The sequence below is a fragment of the Moschus berezovskii genome, chromosome 17 (assembly GCF_049115385.1).
Source record: "Moschus berezovskii isolate FMDL1 chromosome 17, NW_MosBer_1.0, whole genome shotgun sequence".
NCBI classification, from domain to species: domain Eukaryota; kingdom Metazoa; phylum Chordata; class Mammalia; order Artiodactyla; family Moschidae; genus Moschus; species Moschus berezovskii.
In genome coordinates this window covers 7,640,987-7,667,984 of record NC_142476.1, presented here as the reverse complement: position 1 = coordinate 7,667,984, position 26,998 = coordinate 7,640,987, and the positions used below count along the sequence as shown (strand labels likewise).

The following is a 26,998-nucleotide window of genomic DNA, read 5'->3' as shown; positions in this document are numbered from 1 at the left end:
ACCTACACTTCCTGACCCCACCTTCCAGGAACCTACTTTCCAAAAGGAGCGCTTTCTGGGCCAGGGCCGGGGGGAAGGATATTTGCATTTCACTTCTGCCAAGTACTTTCCATATTTCACTGGATTTCCAAGAGCCAATTGTCAAGGTTAAGACTCATGAAAGAGATACTAATTTTCAAAAATAGTAATTCCAACATCTCTTCCTTTTGGAAGTAAGCAGACTACGTAGGACATGAGTTCTGGATCTGTTTTTCCTTCTGGACATAAAAGAAACCCCAGTCTCTCAATGTCAAAGGTTCAAGACTCAAGCTGGCAGGGAACCTGCATGTCATCCATGGAAAAATACTTACAGTTGGCTTGTCACGGTGAGTGTTCACAGCCTCCACGTTGAGTTTAATTCTTTCCACTTTGCACCCTGAGAAAACAGAGAGGACTTCAGGAAAAAAAGCTTTAAGAAAAAGCCCTTAGTTTCAGTTTGGTAATAAAAGAACATAGATATTCCCCAATACATACATACATCTTTTCAAAAATGGAAGGCACTGAGAGAACCTCCCCGGTATACAGGAGTGATGAGATTGAACTTCTAAGCAAACTTCAGAGAAAATTTAAAAATCCTGACCTTCCCCAACCCCCACCTCCTGCCCAGCTCCTAGGCTCATCGTTACCGTAGGCCACAGGAGTAAGTTTGAAGATGGTATGGAGAGGGCACCTCAGGTACGGTAGCTCATCTGAAAGCAGAAAGTCCAGGTGGAGGAAATCTCAGTATTATGAAACAAGGTCAAGTTAGTGGAAGAGAGCATCTAAGGGGCTCAGGAGTTTTCTTTATCCTGATCTGGAGCTGGACAACTCCTCCTCTAATCCCCAGACAATTATCAACACGGCCTCCAAGAAAGCCACCCAGACTACTAAGTGGCTCAGAAAGGAAATACGCCCACTTCAGATCCTTCCTTGCAGGCACTTAACAGGAGTTAAATGCTGTGGCCAGGGGTCCCACGAAGGGAAGACTGGGCCTCAGGTGGGTACACCAGAGGTCAGTGTGCAGGCTTCTCAGCAGTGCAGGAAGATCAGGAAGGGAAGGAAGGGACGTATCAAAGACACAGGAGCACTTCCTTACTGCTACCCCAGGAACCTGTCTACCTCAGATCCCACGGATGAAGACGCTGCTAAGACACCACCCACCCTGGAGCTCAAGTAACACGCCGGGAATGTTCAACCACTTTTCTACTGGTGCCAGGCAGCTCAACACTGCCCCTCCAGCCAAGCAGGACCAAGAGCCCCAGCAGCAACCGCTCTCCCCTGGGGGCTTTTGCACCAGCAAAGGAGTTGGCCCGAGGCTGCTGGGAGCCCCGCACTGCTGACTGAAGAATGCACTCCAGTCTGAGTGGAAGAGGGAGAGGTCTGGTTGCCAGGAATCCCGGTGCCACCCCAAGTCCAGCCCCCTCCCCACCCCCCAGGGCACCTGCGCCCTTGTCCAAGAAGTAGGCCAGGAGGCAGCGCATGACAGCCTGGTGGGAGATGACGAGGACGTTGCCCTGGCGCTCCAGCTCCATGATGACCGGCTCTAACCGCTGCACCAGGTCCTGGTACGACTGTGGGGGAAACGGGGCGGGCTGGTCGGAGGCCAGGCGTGAGCTGGCGGCCAAGTCAGCGGCCATGTCCAGAGTTCAGAGGCCGCTTCTTTCTCCCCAGATGGCTTTCCTCCTGGAGGTTCAGCAGCTTCATGTCGCCTGCTAACCACCCCCACCCCCAGTATCTCCTGAGAATCTTCAGACCCTTCAAGAGCTACACGCAGACCAAGAAAACTGCATGTCAAGAAAAGAAAATCTGAACGCAACCTGTGTTTTCTGTTTTTTTTCTCCCTACAGAGTAGGCAGAGTGTGAGGCAGCAACAGAGGCTCCTAAGGATCTCCTAGACCCTGTAGGTGTATTTGTTTCCCTTTGCCTCACACACCCCTAGACCGTGAAGCCACTTAGACCAGCAAGCCGCTGTAAACACCGCATATGACAGGAAAATCCTTCATACCCCATATATTTACTTGGTGCCTACACCTGCTTGGGTGGGGATGGAATTTTATAAAAAAGAAGTTATGGGGACTTCGCTGGTGGTCCAGTGGTTAAGAATTAGCCTTCCAGTGTAGGGGATGCAGGTTTGATCGCTGGTCATTGAAGTGAAATAAGATCACACATGCCACGGGCAGCTTAAGCTCATGGCCACAACTAGAGAGAAGCCTGTGTATCCAACGCCTGCTGCAATGTGAGACCCCACATGCTGCAACTGAGACCAAACACAGTCAAATAAATAATAAAGAAGTATTTAAAAAAGAAAGTTAAAAAAGACTCTGCTGATTCTAAAATATACTCAACAACAGAGGCTACCTTGTCATCCCTCACCTGGGGATCTTAACAAAATTGACTGCCTGAGCTGAATTAAACACAGCAGGACCCAAAAGTAGGAAGAAAAACTAAGTGATACCTTAAGTACCCCTGGAAGGTCCCCAAACTCACATTCAATCCTTCCCCCAAATTAAAGCCAAACCCCAAGCAAAGGATGGGACAGCTGCCCCACGGGAAGGGAATCTCACCTCCCCTCCAGGATATCGGTACAGATATTTCTCTTCATCTCGAAGCGCAAACTCGTCCGGGTACTGCTCCTGAATCTCCGCGTAAGTCATCTCCTCGCACACGCCCTGCAGGAACCACACAGCTCAGAGAGGCGAACGGACACACACAGCCCCCCAGAGTAAGAGGTGACTCTGAAGAATGTCAGTTGTCAGCGCCAGGCACTGGGCCAGCTCCCTTCACACTGTAACTGACCAATTCGCAGAACGAGGGCTCAAGCTCAAGCTGCCGCTTTCTCCTGTGGCTGGGGAGCTGAGAGGTCAAGAAAAGTCAGCAGGAAAAAGGAGGGGAAACGGGGAAGGAGGGGAAATTCAAGGCCCTGGGGAATTCTTATAGGCATAAAAGTATGCAGAGGAAGGAAAGAAAAGGAAGTGTCCACTTCTGACCTCAAGGACAAAGAAACGCAAAAACAAATTTGGAAAGGACTTTTCTAGAAGAGCTGACCAAGTGACTTAAGCAGAAACCAGACAAGACGTGAGTTGTCAGCTATTTCCTTTTCCTAGGAGGAAAATATATGAAGGAACCAACTGGAGCTTCACTCTCCCCAGGTGCCAGGGGCCATGTCAAAAATCGGTTCGGGTGTTGGCACTGGTACATCAGGCAGGTGGGAAGCCCCGACTGGGGACACAGATATTCTCATTTCCTCCTCAGACCAGCCACAGATTCAGCTTCCCCAACGTCTCTACTTGGCAATTCTAGTTTTCTAGACAGCACAGCCCACATGGTGACTTCTGAGAGTTCCAGCCTGAACAGGAGACCTTAACTGGCGTTTTAGCCATCAGAGCTTCCTACTCACAGCATCAATCTCGTTCAGAATCTTCCACTGCTCATAGGTCACCCCCAGAGATTCAGCGGTCTGGATAGTCCTCTTCAACTGGCTTGTCCACACTTTGAGGTCTGCTATCTCCTGTTCCTCCAGAAACTTCCTTAGAGCCTGGGCAAACTGCGGCACGAAACCAAAAATGTAAAAGAAAACACAGAAGCAGACTTCCCTGGTGGTCAGTGGTTAGGACTCCATGCTTCCACTGCAAGGGGCACAGGTCTGATCCCTGGTTGAGGAACTAAGATCCTGCACGCCAGGCATGGTGAAGTCAAAAAGAACACACACACACAGGACTGCTAATTCAGCCTAAAAAGGACAATGTGCGTGACCCCAGTCAAACTCTGAAAGGCACTACATAGTTATAATAAACCCAGGAGGAAATGAACTTCAACCAGAGCAGCCTGTACTCTGCTAGGCATACAAGCTGAGCCCAATAAATGTCTGATGGCTGAATGATAATGGCAGAAATGGTTCCAAGTTATGCACCCTCCAGTACAGAGCTAGAATCCATGAACAAGAAAATGTCTCTTCACTGAAATCACAACTTAAGCCTAATAGGATTCAGTAAGAAGTTAAGGGGATCAAAGAGATGACCTCCACCACGTCCTTCTCACCCTAAGCCTGGGAAATCCAGCCTCCTGCCTAACTACTCACCTGTTTTCCTCGCACTGAGAGGCCTGAGTCACCCCCAATCTTCCCCAAGAGGTTGAACTCGCTCTCTCCATGCCGGCAAAGGTAGATGGTGCGAGGGTGGACATGGATATTCATGAGGTAGTAGACAATCTTGCTCTGGATGTAGTCCTGGACTTTGTTCACGAGAAATCGCTGGCCCACGTTTATCACCTTGATGAAAGAAAGATCCCTGGGACAAAGCAGGAAAGAAAAAAAAATCCCCTGGGTATGAAAATCTGAGGATAACAGGAGGGGAAAGGATCTGCAGAGTGACTTGCTCCGAGAGGCTCTTCCGTCTCTCCCGTGATACCCCCACCCACGTGGAAGGAGCCAAGTGGAAAGAGATAGGTCACTCACTCCTCAGAACCAAAGTGCGGCAAAATGTGCTGAACTTCTCGTCAGGCAGCACCACGTCCTCAGTGCCCGCCCTTTGCCAGGCACTCTGGCTAAGTGTGGCAAGCAGAACTCAGGCTTCCCCTCAGGGGCCAAACTAGATGACCTGGTGATTTTGGTAACCCTGAAGTTTGCTGAGAAGCACAGCATCCAACTCAGGTGGTCAAGACAGAGTCAGAGTATGGCGCGCCCTGAGGGGACGGGCAGGGAGGAGGGAGCAGAACCACAGACAGACGTCTCTGCGCGTTCCCTCCACCTACGGATCAGTCAGGCTTTGCTCAAAGGCACTCACAAAGCCTGCGTTGGGGCCACCATGGACTTTTTCTCACTATAAAAATAGCAGGTGCTCAGCTTCCCTTGTGGCCCAGTGGCAAACAACCCACCTGCCAGTGCAGGAGACACGGGTTTGATCCCTGGTCTGGGAAGATCTCACAAGCTACAGAGCAACGAAACAAGTGTGCCACAACCACTGAGCCTGATTTAAAGCCCACAGCTGCTGAGCCCTCACACCACAACCACTGAAGCCTGTGTACCCCAGAGCCCGTGCTCAACAACAAGAGAAGCCACCACGATGAGACGCCCACACACCAAAACTAGAGAGGAGCCCCCACTCTCCACAACCAGAAAAAAGCCTGCACAGCAACGAAGACCCAGCACAGCCGAAAATAAATAAAACTACTTAAAAAACAGTAACTGCTTATTCCAAAAAAAATTTTTTTAAAGAAAGAAGCAAATAAAAATCACCCATAACCCTACCATCAGAGATAACATCTATAAACACACACACATATTCTTCTTGAATATTTTTCAACATAGAACTTTGGGCTAGCTAAAGAATATACTATTATGCCATATCTAGAGCAGTAGCTTTCAATTTCTAAATTAAGTAACATCTCCAAACACTAACATTGTGGGCAACACACTCGAAGGAACTGAAAGACTAAGAACATGAAGCAGACCGCTGAAGCAATTTAACAATGGGCTATGCACTCTCTCTCACCATTTGCTTGGCTGCAGAGCTGTATTCTTATCTCAGGAGAGCTGCTCTGACTACATGTTTTTATGAAGACCACCTTTTCATGGGTCTCCCTGTGCACATATCATTCTTCAACATGGACTTGGCATTTTGCTACAACTCTTATTGCTCTCACACATCAACTTAACCTGCATTCCAGGCCACACTGGTGACAGGTACTGTCACACTAAGTAATATATAAAAGCCATATATATATATATATGTACGTATGTATGTATATATATGTATGGCCTTCCCTGGTGGCTCAGCTGGTAAAGAATCCACCTACAATGCAGGAGACCCCAGTTTGATTCCTGGGTTGGGAAGAACCCCTGGAGAAGGGATAGGCTACCCACTCCAGTATTCTTGGACTTCCCTGGTGGCTCAGATAAAGTATCCACCTGCAATGCAGGAGCCCTGTGTTCCATCCCTGGGTTGGGAAGATCCCCTGGAGGAGGGCACGGAAACCCACTTCAGTGTTCTTGCCTGGAGAATCCCCATGGACAGAGGAGCCTGACGGGCTACAGTCCATGGGGTAACAAAGGGTCGGAAACAACTGAGCAACTGTGTGTGTGTGTTGGCGGGGGTGGGTCGTGTGCACTTTGTCGCTCAGCCGTGTCCGACTCTTTGTGATCCCATAGATTGTAGCCCGCCAGGCTCCTCTGTCCATGGGATGCTCCAGGCCAGAAAACTGAAGTGGGTTGCCATGCCCTCCTCCAGGGGATCTTCCCAACCCAGAGAACGAACCCAGGTCTCCTGCATTGGCGGGCAGATTCTTTACCACTGAGCCACCAGGGAAGCCTCCGACACATGTATAATAGATTATGTTTTATGAAAAATAAATTGACATATTATTTATATATGTAATATATGTGCACATATACATATACACACACAAAAAAAAAAAACCTTAAAAACTGATCAAAAACTGATTATACACGTTAAAGGGGTGCCCTGCTGCTGCTGCTGCTGCCCTACAACACCCCAATTCAAAACTACTGATCTAGAGCAGTGGTTCTCAACCAGCGGTGAGTTAGTGCCCCAGGGGACATTTGGTGAAGTCTGGAAACTTTTTTGATTACCACAGCTTGGGACAGCCATGGGTATCTAGTGGCAGAGGGCAGGGATGCTGCAAAAGCTCCTACAGTGCCCGAGACAGCTCCCAATGGCACAAATTATCCAGCTCAAAATATCCATCATGCTGAGGTTGAGAAATCATACTCTAGAGCACACAACTAAAGAACTTATGATAAAAAAAAAAACACTCCAGTGTTCAAGGGAAAGATTCAATCCATTCAGAGGCCACAGAGCCATATCTTTTCTCCCTGGAATGATGTAAACACAGGTCTGGATGGTCACAGGAAGACTACAGGCAGGGTGAGAAAGGCTCCTTTCTCACATGCAACCCCTGCCGCAGCCCTCAGACCTCGGCCTCAAACCTTACTTGTCATGGCTGTCTGGGTCAAGGGGTTGATAGGTGACTTTGTAGCACTCAATCCTCTTTAGGAAGTCATCCATCACATTCTCCCTGTTCCTTTCAGGGTAGTCGGGGCTCGACACCTTTACCTCCTGGAATCACAGGAAGAGCAGGGCCTGGTCACAGGTCTGCCCTCAACAGCACTCCTGCAAACAGCCACTGCTAAATAAAGCAAAGCAAGGCCAGAGAAGAGGCCTTTCACGGGAGCGCTGGCGATCCCATTCATTGAGCAGCGCCCGCCCCCCGTCCTGTGACCCTGGCAACCAAGAAAGGAGAGACAACTGCGGAGTCATGCGCCTGCCCTTGGCTGCAGGACAGAGGCAGTCACACAGCTAAAGCAGCTCGCGGGCCCCGATCCCTTCATGGACCTTCCTGGGAAAACAGAACGGGATTCAATTTCTCCCCACGGGCACTTAGAATAAGGTACATGATCTGACGCCCGGCTGACTCGGACCAGACACCTCCTCGGCAAGTCCCCACGCTGCTGGGAGAGTACCACCGTGACACAATGCACGGAAGTCCATCAGCACAGAATGGTACGGCCATCACATGGGCACTGGTATGAGCTATGACCACACACAGCAAGGTGCCCAGAATGCTGACCCGAACATTAGACCACTGGTGGGCAGACGGCCTTCCTGGAAGGTGGCCCAGACAGATAATGAAGACTCTGATCCATTCTAAGAACATACCTAGGTTTCAGCACTTAGCTAATACCCAGAATACAGAGCCAGGATTCCTACAGTTTAAGCTGAGCCTCTATAGTCAACAGCTAATTCTTACTTTATTCCTCAAAGCTTGCTTCTTCTCCCAAGGAAAGAGTCTAGAAGACTTTTGAGTCTAGAAGTCTAAAATGGGGTCCTGGCAGATCTAAGAGCTCACCCTGTGCTGCTAAACATGTCTATCTCTCGCTTTCATTACCAAGCTGACTCTCCACCCAACCCCACCAACACACACACTCAAGGCATAGAGATGTGTGTGCAGGGGGCTCACCTACCAGGATGTTGGCAGCAATGACGTCAGGATCATCGCACACAGACTCCACAAAGAACACCTGCCCAGGGGGAGAAGGCAGCGAGCAATGAGTCAAAAATGGCCAGGCTGTCAATTAAGAGCACACATTCACACTTGTCCCACCCCAGCCACCACATCCCCCGGAGATTTTCTTTCATGAAAGTGGCCTTCAAGGGCTCTTCACTTAAAAACAGCTCTTACCATATCCCCAGGGCTTCATACATACATGCTAAGGATCTGAGAAAGGACCTGAAAGAAAACACTCGAGTCTTGGGGGCAGGGCACCAAGACAAGAGAATCGGGTGTCCGGTCCTGCCCTCACCCACCAGTCAAGCAGGTCCACACGTGCCTCCTAGCTCCACACCTCCACCAACCCTCGTCTCCCTCCAGCTTGGAGGCAGCCCCTACCTTGAAGGAATTCTCCTCGGCAAAGTTCAAAATCAAGTCCCTCCTCTCTCGAGTGGTATTGGTAGCATCAAACACCTGGGAAGAGAGTCCACGAGGCAGAGGGATGGGGACTGAGAAACACGATCCCACCGAGGCAGACGCAGGGCGGAGCGGTGCAGCTAGACCGCTACAGGGGCGGAGACAGGGAAGAGGCAGGCAAGGCTTACCGCAATCTGCCCGCTCTCCTCCGTGAGATACGCCTTCACGTCTTCCAGTGCCACCAGGGCACACTGTCTGCCAAAACAGCGGACGAAATCAGCCAGGGGGCTGAGCCAAGGCCAAGCTCAGGCACAGTCAGAGACACGAACCGCTGGGGTGCCGCAGGGGTCGAGTCCCTCCTGCTCAGCTTCCCCACGGATCAAAAATTTTCCCCAACTGGACCTTTCAACTTCCCTGTCATTCTTCCACCTTCCTGGATCTTTTGTGTTCCCCTGCCCCACATACATATCTCACCCTCTGGAGGCTTAGCTTACAGCAACACTCACAACCTTCTGAGTCCTATTCTTCTACCCACCCAAGTCCACAGTGATCCGCCCAGTGGGTAACTTCCACTTAAAATCCCCACCAGGTGTTTACTAAAAAGGAAACCAAGCAACATGACATCCAGTCTCACAGTGGCCAAGGAAGGGCTGGCCTGGCGGTCAGGCCTAGAAGACTCACTTGCGAATCTTCATGGCTTCCTCGTTGTCATGCCGGAAGAAGTCATAGGACTTATAGGACTTGACTGCTTGCCGCCGATACACCCCAAGATTGAACACTGCAGAAGACACGCACACCCTTTAGCAGTGAAACAATACAATATCCCAAAGCGGACTTCTCGGTCTAATGTCAGAGTGGCCAAGGGGATTGAAAAAAGCATCATGGTATGCTGGCAACAATACAAGATTAAGAATCAGGTTAAGTTCAAGCTCTGATTTCACATACTCTGGACAAGTCTTAAATTATCTGACTTTCAATTTTCTCAGCCAATTTGGCTATTCCAAAGGAATACTGCTAAATAACGCAGATATAAGGGCTCTGGAAATGTAAAGTCCTATACATTTAATTCTTAATACTCCTATCAAAGGCATTTCCCCAAAATTAGGCCAATCCAGCCAAGGCCAGGAGGAACAAGTGTATAGCTAGAGAATAAAGCCAGTAAACCAGGAAAAACCACAGTTGCTGCCAGGAACACCCTGTAACCTTGATGCCAGAAACAGAAAGTCTCCCAGAGGCCTGGGAGGCCCAGAACTGATCATTTCCTCTCCCAGAGAATGCTGCACCTACCTTTTGTGGGCACCCCAATCCAGTTGAGGTAGCGTGTAAGTTTCTTGGACACATAGGTTTTGCCACGGGCTGGTAAGCCAATCATAACGATGAGGGTTGGAGAGTTTGTCATGTAAGATGCCCATGCTAAAGGGAAATGGAATGGAACAGAAATAAATAATGAGCGGCCAAGTAAAGAGTGTGCAGGGGGCTAAGCCTTCATGATCAGAACCTGGTTTGATTCTCATACACCTCAGTGAGGCCAGGGTCCAAGAGGACTGGAAAGGCAAACCAAGGTAAACCTCCTAAAAGACAAAGTACCCAAACTAAGATGTGTCTTTCCCACTTGTCCAAGGTCTTCACAGAGGTACACAAGGTGAAGAGAAAAAAAAAAAAAAAGTGGCCAGGAATACAAAGACAGCAGCCATAGCATCGTCCTCAGCATTGAGAATATTTAGTAACACAGGAGTGATAGCGCCATGAAGGAAGGCCTTGGGCCTGGAGAGTCTACCAGCGTAGCACTGGGCTGGCTCCAGTAACACATCCAAGAAACTGTCTGTCCTGAGGATCCCATCCACCCCTTCAGAGCCACAGGCAAGAGTTATCTTGAGCATCAAAAAAAAAAAATCCTGCCCTCAACCCGTTTGGGCCTTTGTGCTCAGGCCACGAGTTTAAGCCAGAACTTCTAAATTATTTAGACAGCATCAAAGCCTACCTGGGTGGCTCAGATGGTAAAGAATCGGCCTGCAGACACAGGAGACTCAGATTCAACCCCTGGGTCAGGAAGATCCTTTGCAGAAGGCAGTGGCAACCCACTCCAGTATTCCTGCCTGAAGAATCCCATGGACAGAGAAGCCCGACGGGCTATGGTCCACAGGGTCACAAAGAGACACGACTGAAGCGACTGGCACGCACAGCACAAAGCCTACGTGACACGGGATCTGACTAGACCTCAGGAACGTCGTGGTAAAGCTGGCCCGCAAGGGCATTACAGCCAGCCTGCCTCAAAGGCCCAGAGAAAAGCAAGACAGTTTAGAAGCACAACAGCCACTGGTCTGCCCTTCCTTAGAAAACAGATTTCAAGAATGCTCATTTACACAGACAGCTCTCACTGGGCAGGCAGGGGCAAACCAGATGCTCAGAGGCCGGGTGACTCCCTCAGAACATATACTGAGGCGCTGGAACCAGCTTTTCTCCACAAAAAGAGCCTCTGATGAGGATCTGCTTGCTCATAGCCCCTCCCTGCCCACCCCGCCAGGAAGGAGTGGTGGAAGAGGGCCCTGCACACTGCCGGTCACAGCCCTTGGGCCAAGACCCACATGCAGCTCATCGGAAGGGACTCCGGCTCTGCATCTCCCACGAGGGAGGCCCTGTGCACACACTGCACGGGAAAGACTCACGTGCACCTTCATCTTCCAGAAGGCGTCCAGCAGCTAGCTGCTGCTTCTCTTCCCTGGGACAAGGCAACCCTGGAAGGCTAAGAAACAATTCAGCAAACCGGTGGTACCTGGATGGGAATGTCTTTCATTTTTAGAGAAGAGAAAGTGAAAAGGTCTCAGTGGAGAAGTGAGCAGAGGGGCATGGGGAGAAAGCAGACCTTGGAAGGAAGAGAGTTTCCTAGGAGTGAGTGTGTTTGGCAAGAAGTACCCAGTAGCCAAACAGGGCCCTGGCAGTGAGCGAAGGGTGGGTGCCCAGACTTGGGGTCAGAGAGGTTGGCTTTTAGCCCTTCACCCACTGGGGACATGGAAACCTCCTGGGCCTGAGCAGGAGCCCCTCCAAGGTAGGGGATGAGCAACAGAAGTGATTTTCATCTCTGTCCCAACAGGGAACACAAGGGCAAGCAAATGCCATGCTACAGCCTCACTGCTGTTAATCCCTGACCTCTTGACCCCCAACAGGCAGATCGGTTGCCTCAGGTTTCAGGAATGAAATCCTCCCGAGTCTTCACTTTCTCCAGCTCAGCGCCGCTCCCTTTCCAATCCCCGTGGCTTGGCTCATTACCTGCACCTCCAGTGCTGCTTGGCCCACACCTTCCAGCCCATTACGCACTTTCCCCAAACGTCCTCTTACCCTCCCTGAAGCTGAAAATGAACTGATGATCCCTGGGAGATGCTCTGAAGCCAGCCAAGGAACCAGCTGCTCCATGTTTACCAAACAGGACAGAGAGTGCTAAGAACAAAAGGAAGCACGGGGCACTAAGGACTCCGCTTGGCAGCCCCCAGCGCAGCTCCCCCTCTGCCAGCAACACACACACCCATACCTGCTGCGACAGGGCTGCTCATTTACTGGAGGGCAAAACTAAACCATACTTTCTATCTCAAAGTACCGCATCGGCAATACTAGGAACACTCTGTCTTGCCTGTTAAAAAACAAAACTATCACCACCTTAATCTGAATAGTAGACACTTCACGCTGATTAATTTCAGACACAATATAATTATAACATGTGCTGTGCTGGACTTAGTCGCTGAGTCATGTCCGACTCTTTTCAACCCCATTTACTGTAGCTCACCAGGCTCCTCTGTCCATGGGGACTCTCCAGGCAAGAATACTGTAGTTGGTTGCCATATCCTCCCCCAGGGGATCTTCCCAACCCCGGGATCAAACCCAGGTCTCCTGCATTGCAGGCAGATTCTTTACCATCTGAGCCACCAGGGAAGCCCACGAATACTGGAGTGGGTAGCCTATCCCTTCTCCAGGGGAACTTCCGACCCAGGAATCAAACTGGGGTCATCTGCATTACAGGTGGATTCTTTACCAGCTGAGCTACCACGGAAGCCCATATTATAACACATCCGTTAACAAAGTTTGGAAAGCTGTTTCAAAGCTGAAATTCTCTTCTGCCTTCTTTATGCAAGGTTGAACTCACTTTCTCAATCTTTGACTTATTTTCCTTCACACACTTCCTCTAACACATTTAGAGCAAATGAGCATGTGAAAACTTCCCTCCTGTAGACAGAAAACCTGAGGCCCAGAAAAGGGAAGAGCTTGGCTCACAGTCCTGCAATAGAAAGTCAAGGTCAGGGCCCTGACCAGACTCCCAGTTTCATGACCATTCAATTAGTCCCAGTCACTAGCTCTTGTCAGCACCTGACGAAGGGAACCAAGTAGCCAGCACAACTCTGATCTCTAATCTAAACCTGAAGGGTAGTCTAGAAAGCCCACAGTTCCTGGCTTTCTCATGACCAAGGTCATCTTCCACTTTTTGTTCTCAACAGCCCCAATATTTTGAAATATACTGCCCCATGTGATTCAATAGTAATACCTTCTCTGTATTCATCAGAAGTCATAAAACTGCCAATTATGTCCTGCCATTTTACTGATAAGCCTAATATATCCAAGTTCTGCAGCCAAACACTAAGAAAATTAATGTTTTAGTCAACCAGTGCAGCTATAGTTTAATGCCCCATTTCTATCAAGTACTTTGGAATATTAAAAACTGCTAACAATACAGAACTTTTGAGGAATGCTGATGAGTGTTTCAAAGTGTCTATCTTTCCTCTGAGTATTTCTACAGGAAAGCTGCTGGCACAAAGGTGGAAAGGTATATATGCAAGGATCTTATTACATTGTTGTTGGTGATGGTGGAAAACTGGAAACAATGTAAACGTCCATCAGGGAAAGGCAATATCCATACAAGGCTGATTGAAGAATGAAGTACGTTTGAACTTATCAACACACAAAAAACGTCCAGAATATAGTTTTAAAAAGGAGCAGGGGAGAGATGACGGCAGAACAAAAAAGGTACAGTGTGAACCTATTTTCACTAACAGGATACACCAGAATAAGATTTTAGAAAGAATCAAACTTAACAGGCACAGGCAAGATCGTGAGAACTTTCTTGCTTTTTACTTTCTTTCTGTGTTGTAATTAGGGCAAGATTCATATGAGAACCCATCTGTTCCAGACCTATCCAAAATATCAAAGAATGAAAGAAACAAAGAAAGAAAACCAGGTGGACCTCCCCGGCTACCCCTAATTCCTGCTTTCACTGAGCCCTGAAACCAGCTGTCTCAGCACCTTAAGGGCACCTCAGCCAGCACCACCCCCCTTCTCCCGCAGCTGAAATTTCAGTAATGCTCTTTTGGAGGCTTTGGCTTTCTAAAGACATTCTACAGCCCTCCAGTTCAGGCACTTCCCAGAGTTGAAGTCAGCCAACAAACAGGTGTAATTAGCAATAATGGGATAATGGGCGAGCTATTAATAAAGCAACTTCTGGGTATGAACACTAAGCAGACTGGGAAGCCTGCTGCACAATACAGGCAAGTAACAGAGAAAAGGGAAATAAACACATACTCTCATAACTGTATTTCTCCTTCGGCTGTGGCTTTCAAAATCTCACAGTCCAAACACAAAAGAAAGGAGAACAAAATGGGGTAAATGAATGACAGTAGCTTCAGGAGAACCCAGATGCCTCCAATGGGGAAGATGAGGGTAGAACTTGGAAAGGAGAGATCAAGAATTAGAGTCTAGAGGACGGAAAGAGACCTGGAATTATTGTTTCCTTGACTAATCAAAAGACCTCAAGGCAAAAAAACTGCAAAAAAGTTAGGAACGCAGGTAGGAGAGTCCTTTGGAGAAAAAAGCAGAGCCAGAAGGGCTGACACTGGGCACTGGGCAGGGTCCATGATTCCCACAGTTATCAATTCCCCACCCCCAACTACCACCACCTGTTCTCTGCTCTTTTTGGACTCAAGTGTCCCAGTAACATGAGGGCACCTGTCTTTAAGATATGCATTCCATACCCCCAAATCTGGGCTACCATATTGTCAAACAAGAGGAGAAAACACTTTTTACTGAAAATATGATTCTTTACAGGGCTCTTTTAAAAAGTGAGATTCCAGCACAGCATTTACTGCATAATTCAATCTATATATAATGCTTCAGGAACAGACACAACATGCAAATTGTCACCAGTGAAAAATAACACAGTTTAGCCACAGGCCCAACATTCTCCTAAGTGCTCTCCTATACATACACATTCAATTCTCATATCCCTCAGAGAGATACTATTAGTATCTTCATTTTATCAAAAAGTAAACTGAGGCATGGTGCAGACAAGCAACTGGGTTAAAAGCACCTAGCTAGGAAGTAGTAACAACAAGATTTGGATCCTGGCAGTCTGACTCCAGAGGCTACACCCAAACATATAGTGGCTATCTTCCACAGGGTGCTTGCCCTCAGTACCTGGCTTCTTGCCCTGGCAGAGAAACAAGACACTAATCATACAAGTGCACCAACCCCAGGATCACACCCAAACAAGCCGCCTCTGCTGTAACCAAACCCCAACAAGCTTCATCAGTGATAGGTGAAAAAAGATGATCATCATTAATCATGAGACTGACAAGGGCGTGACATCAAGGTTGAGACTCTGGGGAAAGTTTGGAACATGAGATGATCCCAAGTCTCATGCGGGTCGACTATTTCCACCTGCTGATAAATATAACCACTGAAGTGAGAAGGACTGTCTGGGAACTTGGAAGCAGGGACAGGGTAAGCTTTCCTTGAGTTTCCCCAAAACATCTTGGGACCAAATCCCCAGGACCTTTTGACCTGGGCGATACAGTCTTGCAATCTGAAGAATACTTAGGCATGCAGATCATGGGGACAGGAAACACCACTTCATCTCTCTGCAAACCCACCTGTTGTCTCTGTCTAAAAGATGGGCGTGGAAATGCTCCTGTGAAACCCATCCCCAAAGGAAAACAGTTTGCAAAATATAAAGACTAAACTTGTGAGACAGTAAAGTGCCCCAGACATGGCAAGAAGTGAAATGTCATGGTCAATTTCCCTTAGGCCTGTAGAAATGAGCAACTGGTTCCTACCTGCAATCTCTGCTGTGAGCAGCAGTCTCACAAAACTTAGCCCGAGATTAAGGGAAACTCTTAACAGTATCAGCCCCAAGGAATTCCTGCACCCTGCCACTCTGCCTTACTCACTGCGTGTACAATACTTACTCTAACTTTCTGCATCAATTGACTGGGCAAATACTCCCAGGATGGAGGAGATAAAGATTCACTTAAAGAAAGCAGGAAGAAAATGTTGGGCTACACCAGCAGTCTAGCCCCAAGGACAGACATTTCAGAGTCTACTTGTTGATTCAGAAAGGAAATTCCTCTGGTAGTCTTTGTTTTAAATTCCCGTTTCGAAGAATTATTTCTCACTCCCACTCAGCAGCAAAGTCTAGAATTACAACAATATTCCCAAAATAAAATCCTGGGACAGAGCAGCCCTTCCTCTTTCCCAACACTCACAACATTTCTTCTCTGACATTCGTAGACTTGCTTTGGTTTCATAGCTATTGTTGTTCGATTCTGAGGAAGAGGCAGGATTCCCGGACATGGCAACTCTTCAGGAGATGTCTGGAAAGGACAAAAGGAATGTAAAGAAGGGAAGGAAGGAAAGAACCCTTAGAACACCCAAAAGAGGACCACGGAGGTACAAGTGAAAGAACCCTGGGCCAAAGGTCAAATCCAGCCCTCCTTCTCCCAGTTAATAGTTACATGCCCTAGGATAAGTCATGAATACCTCCAGCCTTCTGTTTCCTTATCTATGAACAGTTGCACCAGAACCTTGCATTTATAATGCTGACTTAGGAGTTTACATTCACGTAAATTATCTCCTTCAATCCTTCCAATAATCCTGTAATAAAACAGATTTTGCTACCATTGCTACTTCTCCCCATTTTAGATCGAAAAACTGAGGTTAATCAATTAAATGGCTTATCCAAGTTCCTTCCTAACCTCAGATTCCAGGTCAAGAATCTGGGGAGAGTAGTGGCATCAGGTGGGGGTGGGGTGGGTTGTGAATAGATCAAGTTCATTATCGTAAAGCAATTGCAGGCCAATGGTAGGATTCTGTTCTGGGGGTAAAAAAAAAAAAAAATGAGAAGCGGGAACATCACAAACATGTCCCCTAAAGGAAAAACCGCAGCTGGACCCGGGGACAGCCCCCGGACGTCACCACTTTCCCTTGTGGTGTTCTTACTCTGAATCCCTGGTCCGCACTCCCTCCCCATACATCTCCCGGGAAGCAGTCGACGGTAGAATCACCGGGCAACTAGATGTGGTAAATAACTTTCCCAAGGTCACTTGCAGCATACGGGTAAGTCCTGACTCTTAACTGGAATGGGAGAGCCCCGAGTTCACTCCGCAATCCCAGACAAGGGACTCCTAAGAAAGACCCCCAGTGCTTCAGGGACACTGCAGTTCTTCCACTGACCACGCACATCTTCTGAACTCACCCATCAGCTGCGGCTCTGGGTCCCTAAACGTACGCACTCCAGGTAATGCCCGGGGTGGGGGGGGGGGAACCCGGGCTTGCCCCAAACAGGGAGGCTTCATCTTCCCACACCTCATCAAGATCCAGGCAGCACCCCTCCTGTCGCCTGCCAAACCCCTTCAAGGTGCTGCACTGCCGCCGTCCACCCTAAGACCCCTCACGACTGCGGCCCCGGTACCTACCAGTTGAGGCTAACAGGCGGTAGCCGACTCTGGGGCCGGGGTCCTGTGCACCAGCTGCCGGCGGGTCACGTGCCCCGCAAGACCCCGCCCACCAAGTCTGGCCCCGCCCACGCCGGCCTCAGCCCTCACCTGGAGAGGTTCCTCGGCCAATCGAGCGCCCGCGGGCTCCGGGGGACGGGGCTCGCGACCGCTCGCTCGGGCAGGAGGAGGGACCTGTGAAGGTGAACTAGCGCGAGCTCGCGAGCCTCCCGGCGCAGTGGAGGTTGGCTATACCGTTGCTTGGCAACTAGCACGGCTGGGGGCGGGGTTAATAAAAAGCCGGACTTTTTTTTTCGTACTATCGCGAGAGTGAACTAGTGGCTGTCTTGAGGGGGTGTGGCTTTTTGGTGACTGGAAAAAAAATGTTGTGAAGATTAACGCTCTCCTCCCTGAATCCCGGCGGGATCTCGTTAAATCCAAGCACTGGAGCACACACTTTAGAAGGTACTTTGCTTCAGGTCACAGAGAGTCGGCCACAACTGAGCGACTAACACGTGCTAAAGTAAACTACCAAAGGACTTAAGCGGATCCCGTCTTAGGATGTTTGCACAGTCCCTTCGGTTAAACACTGTAAACTAAGAAAATCAACTACTCTCCTCGCAGAACCAGAGACTTCCCCGAACCCGTGCTCGTACTCCAGCGGACTTACCAACTTATTTATTCTCCCGTTTACCACCCACGCTGTACCGGTTGTTATGACCATCTTGAGGAACCGAAGAGGAAAACTACTCCAGGAGAAAATTGGGTCCTGAAAGGTTTGAAAAGATGCGTTGTTTCCATATAACTTGATTCCGAGGCAGCAACTTTCACAGTGTTAGTGAGTTTTCTCATTTCAAGTGTACAGTTGCCCCCGGGGCCCATTCGATGATTGACTGTGGTTATAAATCCCCTCTACGCAGTTAGGCTTTGCTGCTCTGCGTCCAGGATGGAAAAGGAACAATGCGTACGTATTTCTTGGAAGAGAGGTAAATTCAAAGATGTTTTTATTCCTCTTTCACCTGGGATTAAATTCATCCTTCAAAACAGCTCAAATAATTATCTCCTCTTTGAAAATTTTTACAACTCCCAGCTGCCCTCTCTGTACCTATACAGCTCCATTTTATCCATTCAGCAAGTATTTACTGAGCACTTACTTGCGAGGCACCGTCCTTTGTTCTTGGGATATAGGTTTGGAAAAGGTCACATTATCTAGCATTATCACGTTGCTATGAAATTCCATGGTTATGTGTCCTTTACACCCCACCCTCTCTCCTGATTACGTGAGTACTTGGCTATTTTGAAGGCAGGAGTGGAGTCCTTTGGGTATGTGTATGTCTAGGGCCTGAACTGGAATCTGAATGACACACGTTGGTCATCATTCCACCTCCTTATACCGCCACCACCTTCTGAAGGTAGCAATTGCCCTCTGCCCAGATGCTGACCTCATACTGCGCTTTCTGATGTGGCCAATGGACGTTTTCAAGTTACAGTCTCTTGGAGGTGGAAAAGCCAGCCGTTCGGCCCCTTAACCTCAATGAGTCAATGTTTGCTGCAGCTGAGTCTATAGTCACGAGTACTTATTTGTCTTTAACTGGTTATTTGACTCACAGACGATTCTTGGCATTCGTCTGCATTCCTAACTATGATTCTTGTTTCTCCCGGCGTAGTTTGGAAGCCCCAATTTAATAATTTCCAAACTAAGTGCAAGGTTACATTCCAATGGCTTGGATTCAGGAACTCCTTCCCCCGCCCTCTTCCCTTGAGCATATATGCTTCCGACGCAGAGGGTACCTCACTAGCTCTACAGGTAGCAAGCCCAGTCGTACTTTGAGAATACGGATAAACATTCCTCCTCGGCCTCCTGACGAGGAAGTGCCAGGAGTTAGTTATCTCTTTAAGAGCGTGCTAGAACAGAAGCCGAAGAGTATCGCGAGAACCGTACAACCAGCGACTTCTCGCGATGTTTGGACCGGCAAAAGGTGGCCATTTTGGAGTCCACCCGGCGGCTGGTTGCCCCGGCGGCATCTGCCAGCCTGCTGCCGGGACTAAAGCTGGACCCACCGGTGTCTGCCCTGTGGGCGGCCGCACCAACGCGATGTGGCGGCTCCGCTGCAAGGCCAAGGAGGGCACCCATGTTTTGCAGGGGTTGTCCAGCCGGACCCGGGTGCGGGAACTCCAGGGCCAGATTGCCGCCATCACCGGTATCTCCCCCGGCTGTCAGCGAATCCTCGTCGGATACCCGCCCGAGTGCCTGGATCTCAGCAACGGGGATACCATTCTGGGGGATTTGCCCATCCAATCAGGTACGGGAATCGAGGCTGGGCCAGGCAAGGTCCTGGGAGGACGAAGAGGGGCAGAAAGGAGAACACACGCTCTCAGGGTCGGGTCTCTACGGGTCGTCTTGGAGGACGAGAATAGGAGAAATTAAAGAACGGAGAATTCTGACGGAGGCCAGGGCGAGTGTCCAGCAACTCCTTGACTTCACATACAGTTTGAAAGAGACAGGGAGGGCCTGATCTCTGTGAGAAGCTCAGAAGCCGTGGAGCCCTCTTTCCTGGCTGCTTTCTAGTCTGTCTTGAAAACATCTCATTCATTTGGTTTCCCTCTGTGTCCAGAGAAGTATTTTTAAAATGCGATGTTTTCTCTGTCCTGCTGGCCCTTTTTCCCTGTGTCACTGAAAGAAGACAGTACGTCTGAAGGATGTAGGATACTTTTTCTTGCTGTCCTGGTTCATTTTTACAGTCGCCTTCACTTGTACTTTCTCTGACAGTTGTACTCATTTTAGAGCTTGCTTTGACACATCCATTGAAGGCGCTTTCAAGTTCTGGACAAAAGCAGTTATTTCTGTCCAGTGTTAACACTTGAACAGCAATATTGGTAATTAAAAGCTTTCCTCTGTAGTCTCAAGGATCCTGTAAACACTTGAACAGGGTAGATATGATATTTCAGATCGAGAGCACCCCCTAATGGCCGAGTCCTTCCTCAACACCTTTCGGAAGTGCTTTTAAACTGCAGAGAGCAAGGATAAGAAAATTTTGTTCTTGAAATGTATCTTTTTAGGTAAGTATAAAAGTGTGTAACTCGTGTCCCTTTAATAAATGAGATACAGTGTATTTCTCTTTGTTCCGTTTTCATCTCTGTGAAGATTCAGGGAACAATAATTTATTACTGGTCTCATGTTTGCAAAGCTGTATTCTCCCTAGTAACCCCAGTTTATACTTTAACTCCTCCTGTTTGTAATTTACAGACTTGGTTAGTGAACACCCAATTTCATCTATACTTTCTCTGCAGTTCTGAATTTGTTTTGTTTTTGACAGGTGACATGCTGATCGTTGAAGAAGACCAAAGTAGGCCCAAAACATCACCTGCATTTACAAAATATGGTGCTCCTAGTTATGTCAGGGAAACTTTGCCTGTGCTTACCAGAATGGCGGTCCCAGCAGACAATTCTTGTCTCTTTACCAGTGTGTACTATGTTGTTGAAGGAGGAGTCTTGAATCCAGCTTGTGCCCCTGAGATGAGACGCCTCATAGCACAAATTGTAGCAAGTGATCCAGACTTCTATAGTGAGGCAATACTGGGAAAAACAAATGAAGAGTACTGTGACTGGATCAAAAGGGATGATACTTGGGGCGGAGCTATTGAGATATCCATTTTGTCTAAATTTTACCAATGTGAAATATGTGTAGTGGATACACAGACCTTACGAATTGATCGTTTTGGGGAAGATGCAGGATATACCAAAAGGGTCCTTCTCATTTATGATGGCATCCACTATGATCCGCTTCAGCGTGTCTTCCCTGACCCAGACACCCCTCCTCTGACTATTTTCTCCTCTTATGATGATATTGTTCTTGTGCAAGCACTGGAATTAGCAGGTGAAGCTAGAAAGAAGAGACAGTTCACTGATGTAAACCGCTTCACCTTGAGATGCATGGTATGTCAGAAGGGATTAACTGGACAAGCAGAAGCAAGGGACCATGCCAAGGAGACAGGCCATACCAACTTCGGAGAAGTGTGATCCATGCATGATGAGGATTGAAGCCTACTACCTCACAGATCCAGAAGGCTCTGGGTTTTCCAATAAGCTATTTGTTACCCTTAAGAACAAAAGAACACAATGCTTGAACCATCCTTTTAACCTTAAACCACTAAGACACTGAATTCCTTGTTAAGATTAAAATTAGTGTGCAAGTTTACAGATGTGTGTCTACAGCGGTGATACAGCCCTCTTTCTGCTTGGGTGACAGAATAGGTGGTCCTTGCTACCTACTGACACTGACCTGAAGATTGAGTGTTAGTATAAACTAGCACCCAGCAGCATTAACTTGTAGAAGAAGACAACTTCCTATTTGGGGTAATGCAGAAGGCTTCAGGTGAGGCCACTGGACATAAACCACAGTGTCTCCAGTAATTGGGTCTTTTTAAAAACTCTGAGTGGGTTAATAGTTTCTATGTTAAGAGTTGATTCCTCAAATGAGGATACTCAGAATTGTTAAAACTGATTTCATATTGCAATTTGGTAGACTTTATAATTGTGTACTTCACCATTTATAAGTAGGTAACATGCAGTTTTTACAGAGATGAGTCTGCTCCTTGATAATATTACCTAAAAACAAGAACTTATAGTGCCCAGTGAAGAATTTCTAGTATATAAAAGAGAATGTACGAGGGAAGAGGTGCCTGAGCAGCTTACTGGAGCTTTAAAAGACCGTGGGCCTCATGTTTTAATGCAACTCATTTATTCATCTGTCGCGTTGGATAAAATGTTAAAATTAAGCAGGATTTTTTTTTTTAATTGAAGTTCCTTGAAACTTGAGTGCTCAATTTTTGCCTTTTTAACTAAAGATTTGTTTGGAGGGATTTAATTTCCTCAGCTTTTTGTTAAGAGCACTTCCTCCAACTCCTAAAATAACTTTTCATCTAAAATTGTAACACCATGCTTTCATTTGGTTTTTGAGAGATCTTTTGCTTACCTAAACAGTATTTGTTTTCATGCTAGCCTTGTCAAACCACTCTTTTAAATGATTTCATGTTTCTGAAAATTAATACTTTATCTACCATCTTTTACCTTGACTTTTGCAGAGTTTTAAAGTAATTGGGATAATAACATTGAATGAATTTGTTTCACTTACAAAATATGACAGTTTTTAAACCTTTGCCTTATTCAGCCTTCTCAGAATTCTGCTTCTTACTAGTATTAGATGTGTAGCCATTTGCTTGGTGGGCTAATCCACGAGGCGTACCCTCTAAAACTTAGCTTCACTATGAGATCTTCCAGATAAAAGCGTTCTACCTCTTAATTCTTCTGAAGATCAGGGATGCGAAATTATAATTTGTTATGCATTATCTTACATAATGTAAAGAGGCTTAATGTTGTGAAGTTTTGTTATCTTGGTCTCGTTTTTTATTATCTTAGAAAAACCAATGGTATGGGAATTCCCCAGCGGTCCAGTGGTTAGAACTCTACCCTTTCATTGCCAAGGGCACAGGTTCAATCCCTTGTTGGGGAACTAAGTCCCACAAGCTTCGTGGAGTGACCACAAAAAAAAAAAAAAAAAAAAAAAACCCAATGGTATACCCTGAAGCACTTATATTTCTTTTAGCATGTCTTCTTGGCAAATGTTTCGGAATTGAGATTTACTCTTAGCACTTTCACTTGGTAGAAGTGATGGTATAAAATTAAAGAGTATGTAAACAATTTAGGAGAAAAGTATCTTTAAGGAGCATTTCACAAAATATGCTTTAAATCGTTAGATGACATTTCTTGAGAACCTTTTGTGTGAATAGGACTTTTAGACATTATAAGTTATTGTCAGTTTAACTCAAAAGTGTTTAATTTTCTATTTTACTGAGCCTAAAAATAGCACTTGTGAGCTTGTGAAATTCGATGTTTGGCAGTCATAATGTGTACAAATGAATATGACTGAAAATCTCTTTATACCTGTATATCATCTGGTCTAAAAGGATTTTGTATCTCTTAATTCCCCCAGACAAATTTAAAGCTGTAAGTTAAGAGTATACCACTGGGTAACACCAATCCAGTTGAGCTTTATGCATTATTATTCATAAACCTTGCCTTTCCTAAGTATTTCAAGGGCCAAACTTGATACTTGCTTACTGGAATTTTAGAGAAGTTTATTCATCCAACAAATATTTATTGAGTAATTTATTATATATCAGGCATATATTGATGTTTCCAAACATAAATTTTGTTGCTTTAAAATTGAGTGTACTTTATCTACATTTGATTTTAATTTTAACAAGTGGAAGGATATAGAACTGGATATTTTATAAAATTAAGCTTATTTTAAGTGTTTTTATTTGCATATTTAAGCTTGTGCTTTTATAACAAGTGTCAACTATTTATTTAGGGGATCTTATTCTATTCTGTTATACCTGTTAACTAGGTTTTGCATTCCTCAGTTGGACACTGATAGGTCACTCTCAGTAATGACTTTTTAAAATTAATCAGCTGCTGAAATTCAGCAATAGGACTTTTTAAGTAATGTTCTGATCATGGGATATTCAAGATGAAGCACTGTTTGCAGACCATTTTAATTGTGGAGGATTAAAAACCTAAACTTGTACTTACTCAGAACTCAAGCTTGTAAGCCTCACGGAAGTTAAAAGATTTTTTTAAATTGCACTTATACTCTTGAATAGAGAAGGGAATGGCAACCCATTTCAGTATTCTTGCCTGGAGAATCCCATGGACAGAGGAGCCTGGCAGGCTCCCATGGGGTCTCAGAGTCGGACATGACTGAGCGCCTAACACTATATACTTGAAGTTAGTTAATGTACGTGAATTCTAGTCTTGAGAAATTTAAAACATTGCACCAAGATGAAAGGAAACTTTTTCTTACATTTGCACTTGAGCAGAGCGAAACCTTTCTTCCTATTCATTCAGGTTTTGGCTGCCTTGCAAGAATTTTTTTATTAAAATGAAATTAGTTTATATTAGTAGCAGAATGAATCAAGACTGTGCTTTCCTGTCCCCTACTCCTCTCCTGAACTCTTTCCCTTACTCTTCTTTGGGTTTAAAGATTAGATGTAGGGCTGTGAATGCACTTCTGGATAGAGTGATTTCAGAAATTAAAGTTAATGTCTCGGGAATTTTGTGATTGGTAGCCATGTAAAGATATCAGTGTGGTACAACTACAGTTAGTTGTTCGTGGTTGATTTCTTGTTTCTCATGAATGGATCATGGGCACAGTCAAGTGATACCCTTGTAAGGTTGGGGGCTGGTCAGCTTGACCCTGTTGGCAAAAACTAATATTGACATGCCACTTGATTATTCCATGAAGTTCAAGTCCCAGTGAAATCTTAATCAGGAATGAATGAGCATATTTATACATTCCCGTAAATGCCCACGCCTACTTTGCATGTTCAGCTTACTCTTTCTATCTTGTATAGGAATTAAAACAGGAATGTTATAAGTTCCCCTCTAGCTGAACATAGTTTTCTATGTCTTTTGTGAAAAAAAAATTGAATGGGAAATATACAGGATTAGCAGCAGAGTGATTTTTTTTTTTTCTTTATGTGTCAGGTGGCCTTCCTAAACTTTCATATATTAGGATTTTCTTGTTTTTTCACGTATTGAGAACGCAAATCTGTTATTATTTGCAGCACTTTAAAAAATATGAAATAAAAGTTTACATGGTAGCCCTCTCTGATGATCTTGTCAGACATTAAAATATAGTTCTTGAGCTGCCAACGATCAGCTCTTCTTCATTAAAAATTACCATCAGTGAATAGTGTATCCAGTGGTGCAACATTCTGGTAATTCTCTAACAGTAAAACTTTTCAGGAACTATTAGGAGCATGCCCTGTGCCCTAGCATTCAAAATGTTACTTATTTCTATAATGTGATTGTTCTTTATTCATTGTACAATGCAGTATTCAAATTTGTCTTTGTAGATCAAAGATGACTACTGCAACTTTGAAAATGTTAGATTCTTAAAGCCCTTCATTTGTTTCTAAGCAGACTTATGATTTTGAGCTGATTTTTAAGTCAGAGGCCTTAAAAGTCATATATAAGTAACATCATTAAGTCTAAAGTGAAACACTTGATTTGAATAAGCTAGTTTATTAACTAAGGATGTTTTCTTGCTAGAAGTTATGATATTTAGTATTTAGCACATTTCATCCCACTTAAAAAGATTATAAAACTTCGCTGATTGTGGGGAAAAGTTTCTTTAATTTCCCATCTCCAAAACTTAGCTTGTGTTTTGTTTACAGTGCTTTGAATATTTGACTTTGAAAAAATCACATTGATACTGAATTGTGGAGTGCTGATTTAAGCCTTGGTTGGTAGAATTTAGAGGAGATTAATAACCCTCCCATGCTGCTTTAGAATAAAGGAAGAAAGGGACAGGAAGATAAAGTGCCACATAAACAGAAGAGCTTCTCAAATGAATGCATTCCTATTGAATTATGCTTTTCAGAAAATGTTTCAGGCAATGCCTTTGTGTCATCTTAACCCGTTCACGTTTCTTGGCATAGACTATAGCAAGGCCATAACAGAAAGAAAGTTTTGTCAGTAATGTATTAAAACATGACTATAAGCGTTCTGCTCTGATGCCTTTTTATACTTGTTTTTTAAAATGCACACCTACATCTAAAGAGTTTGGGGATAGTGAAAATATGATTTAGTTACATTGTAGGCAAACAGGTTAACCTAGGAAAGGTTTACAACTTCCTCTCGGATTAAATGAGCCTGGCTGGTATAGGATATGTAGTCAATTGTCGCCCATAAATTACTTAAAGGACCAGGGCGCCTGATTCTTGTCTGTTTTCCAGTTCACCTTGGTGCCATTTATCCCATAAACTGTTTACAGGAAATATAATTCCCTTAGCAAAAAGTAATGTTTTTCCTTTAAAAGGGTATTCAGTTTAAAGACTAAATATAATTTGTCAAAAGGAATAGAGAATGGCAGTAGTTCTATATCTCCTGGATTAATGCAGTAGAGGTTGAAATTCCTGAAGCAATGAGAAACCTACAAAACTGTCAAATTCAAAGCTTTAGAATATGACTTGAAAAGTAATAGAGAAGGACAAATAGAACACAGTCCTGTTTCTCTTGGCATAAAATATTTTTTTCTTAATGAAGATGGACAGTGCTTCCTTGGTTTAAGAACATTTTGTCGATTTGCCAGCCTTCTTTCAGGTTAACGCATACTGCTACTACCTGAGAGATGCCTAATGTTGTTTTATGTAACTTGTGTGATTTTACCACTGTCATTAAGATGCATTGATTTTATTTGTGAGGTGTATGATTTTAAACACCTAAATGCTGTATGAAATGACTTGTTTTGAAGAAATAAATGAAGTGAAAATATTGTTGTCTGAGCATGTTTTGGGGAGGAAAGCGGGCTAGTGAACAGCTGCTACACTCAAGTTACATATTTATCATCACTGCTTTGACTTCTGTACCAATATCTGCCAAATCTCATTCTGTAGGTGGAGTCTTAATAAATCAGCTCCTGAAAGTTGTAATTTAATGTCGGTTGCTGACAAATTGTCCAAGGGGAAAGGCTGAATGTTCCTTTTCATTTATAACAGACTGAGGGTTAGGGTGGAAACTGCAGCATCTCTTGGGGAGAACTTATTTAATCTTTGATAATGTCAGCATTTAAACATTTACTTGAAATAGAACGGAAGTTGTTAGAACGGGCCAGAGTTTCAGCTCTCTAAATTGGACTACGTAACCTTTGCATTTTTATACATTTTATCGAAAGCATAAAAACTATGGCAGTGGAACCATAATGCGATTTTACCAATTTGTGCACCAGGACAGAATATCTTTGGGG

At 45.6% G+C, this 26,998-nt stretch overlaps 2 protein-coding genes across 9 annotated transcripts in view; one reads left to right on the top strand and one right to left on the bottom strand.

Annotated features, from left to right (window-relative positions):
* Positions 1–18,742, bottom strand: part of PFKFB2 (6-phosphofructo-2-kinase/fructose-2,6-biphosphatase 2) — a 37,606-nt gene extending 18,864 nt beyond the window's left edge. For 3 of the 7 annotated variants that reach the window (XM_055419960.2, XM_055419965.2, XM_088845158.1), the window contains exons 1-14: positions 17,169–17,264; positions 15,960–16,067; positions 9,727–9,852; positions 9,121–9,217; positions 8,628–8,694; positions 8,422–8,496; positions 7,997–8,053; positions 6,967–7,091; positions 4,097–4,304; positions 3,416–3,562; positions 2,583–2,687; positions 1,460–1,589; positions 666–728; positions 351–415 (exon numbers count right to left, since the gene is read on the bottom strand). In XM_055419960.2, coding sequence (XP_055275935.1) covers positions 351–415; positions 666–728; positions 1,460–1,589; positions 2,583–2,687; positions 3,416–3,562; positions 4,097–4,304; positions 6,967–7,091; positions 7,997–8,053; positions 8,422–8,496; positions 8,628–8,694; positions 9,121–9,217; positions 9,727–9,852; positions 15,960–16,047 — 1,353 coding nt within the window. In that variant the 5' untranslated portion in view covers positions 16,048–16,067; positions 17,169–17,264. Of the gene's footprint in view, positions 1–350; positions 416–665; positions 729–1,459; positions 1,590–2,582; positions 2,688–3,415; positions 3,563–4,096; positions 4,305–6,966; positions 7,092–7,996; positions 8,054–8,421; positions 8,497–8,627; positions 8,695–9,120; positions 9,218–9,726; positions 9,853–15,959; positions 16,068–16,233; positions 16,348–17,168; positions 17,265–17,297; positions 17,422–17,856; positions 17,956–18,340; positions 18,472–18,628 lie in introns of those variants that run through there. The other 4 variants (XM_055419963.2, XM_055419962.2, XM_055419964.2 and 1 more) reach the window with 4 other exon arrangements.
* YOD1 (YOD1 deubiquitinase) lies at positions 17,946–22,925 on the top strand. Of its 2 annotated transcripts, XM_055419968.2 has the most exons (3): positions 17,946–18,150; positions 19,330–19,489; positions 20,504–22,925. In XM_055419968.2, the coding sequence occupies exons 1-3, from the start codon at positions 18,133–18,135 to the stop codon at positions 21,205–21,207; spliced, it is 882 nt and encodes a 293-aa protein (XP_055275943.1). In that variant the 5' UTR covers positions 17,946–18,132; the 3' UTR covers positions 21,208–22,925. The 2 variants fall into 2 exon arrangements, with proteins under 2 accessions (XP_055275943.1, XP_055275941.1); XM_055419966.2 differs by lacking the exon at positions 17,946–18,150 and having other exon boundaries at positions 19,000–19,489.
* The last annotated feature ends 4,073 nt before the right edge of the window (positions 22,926–26,998 follow it).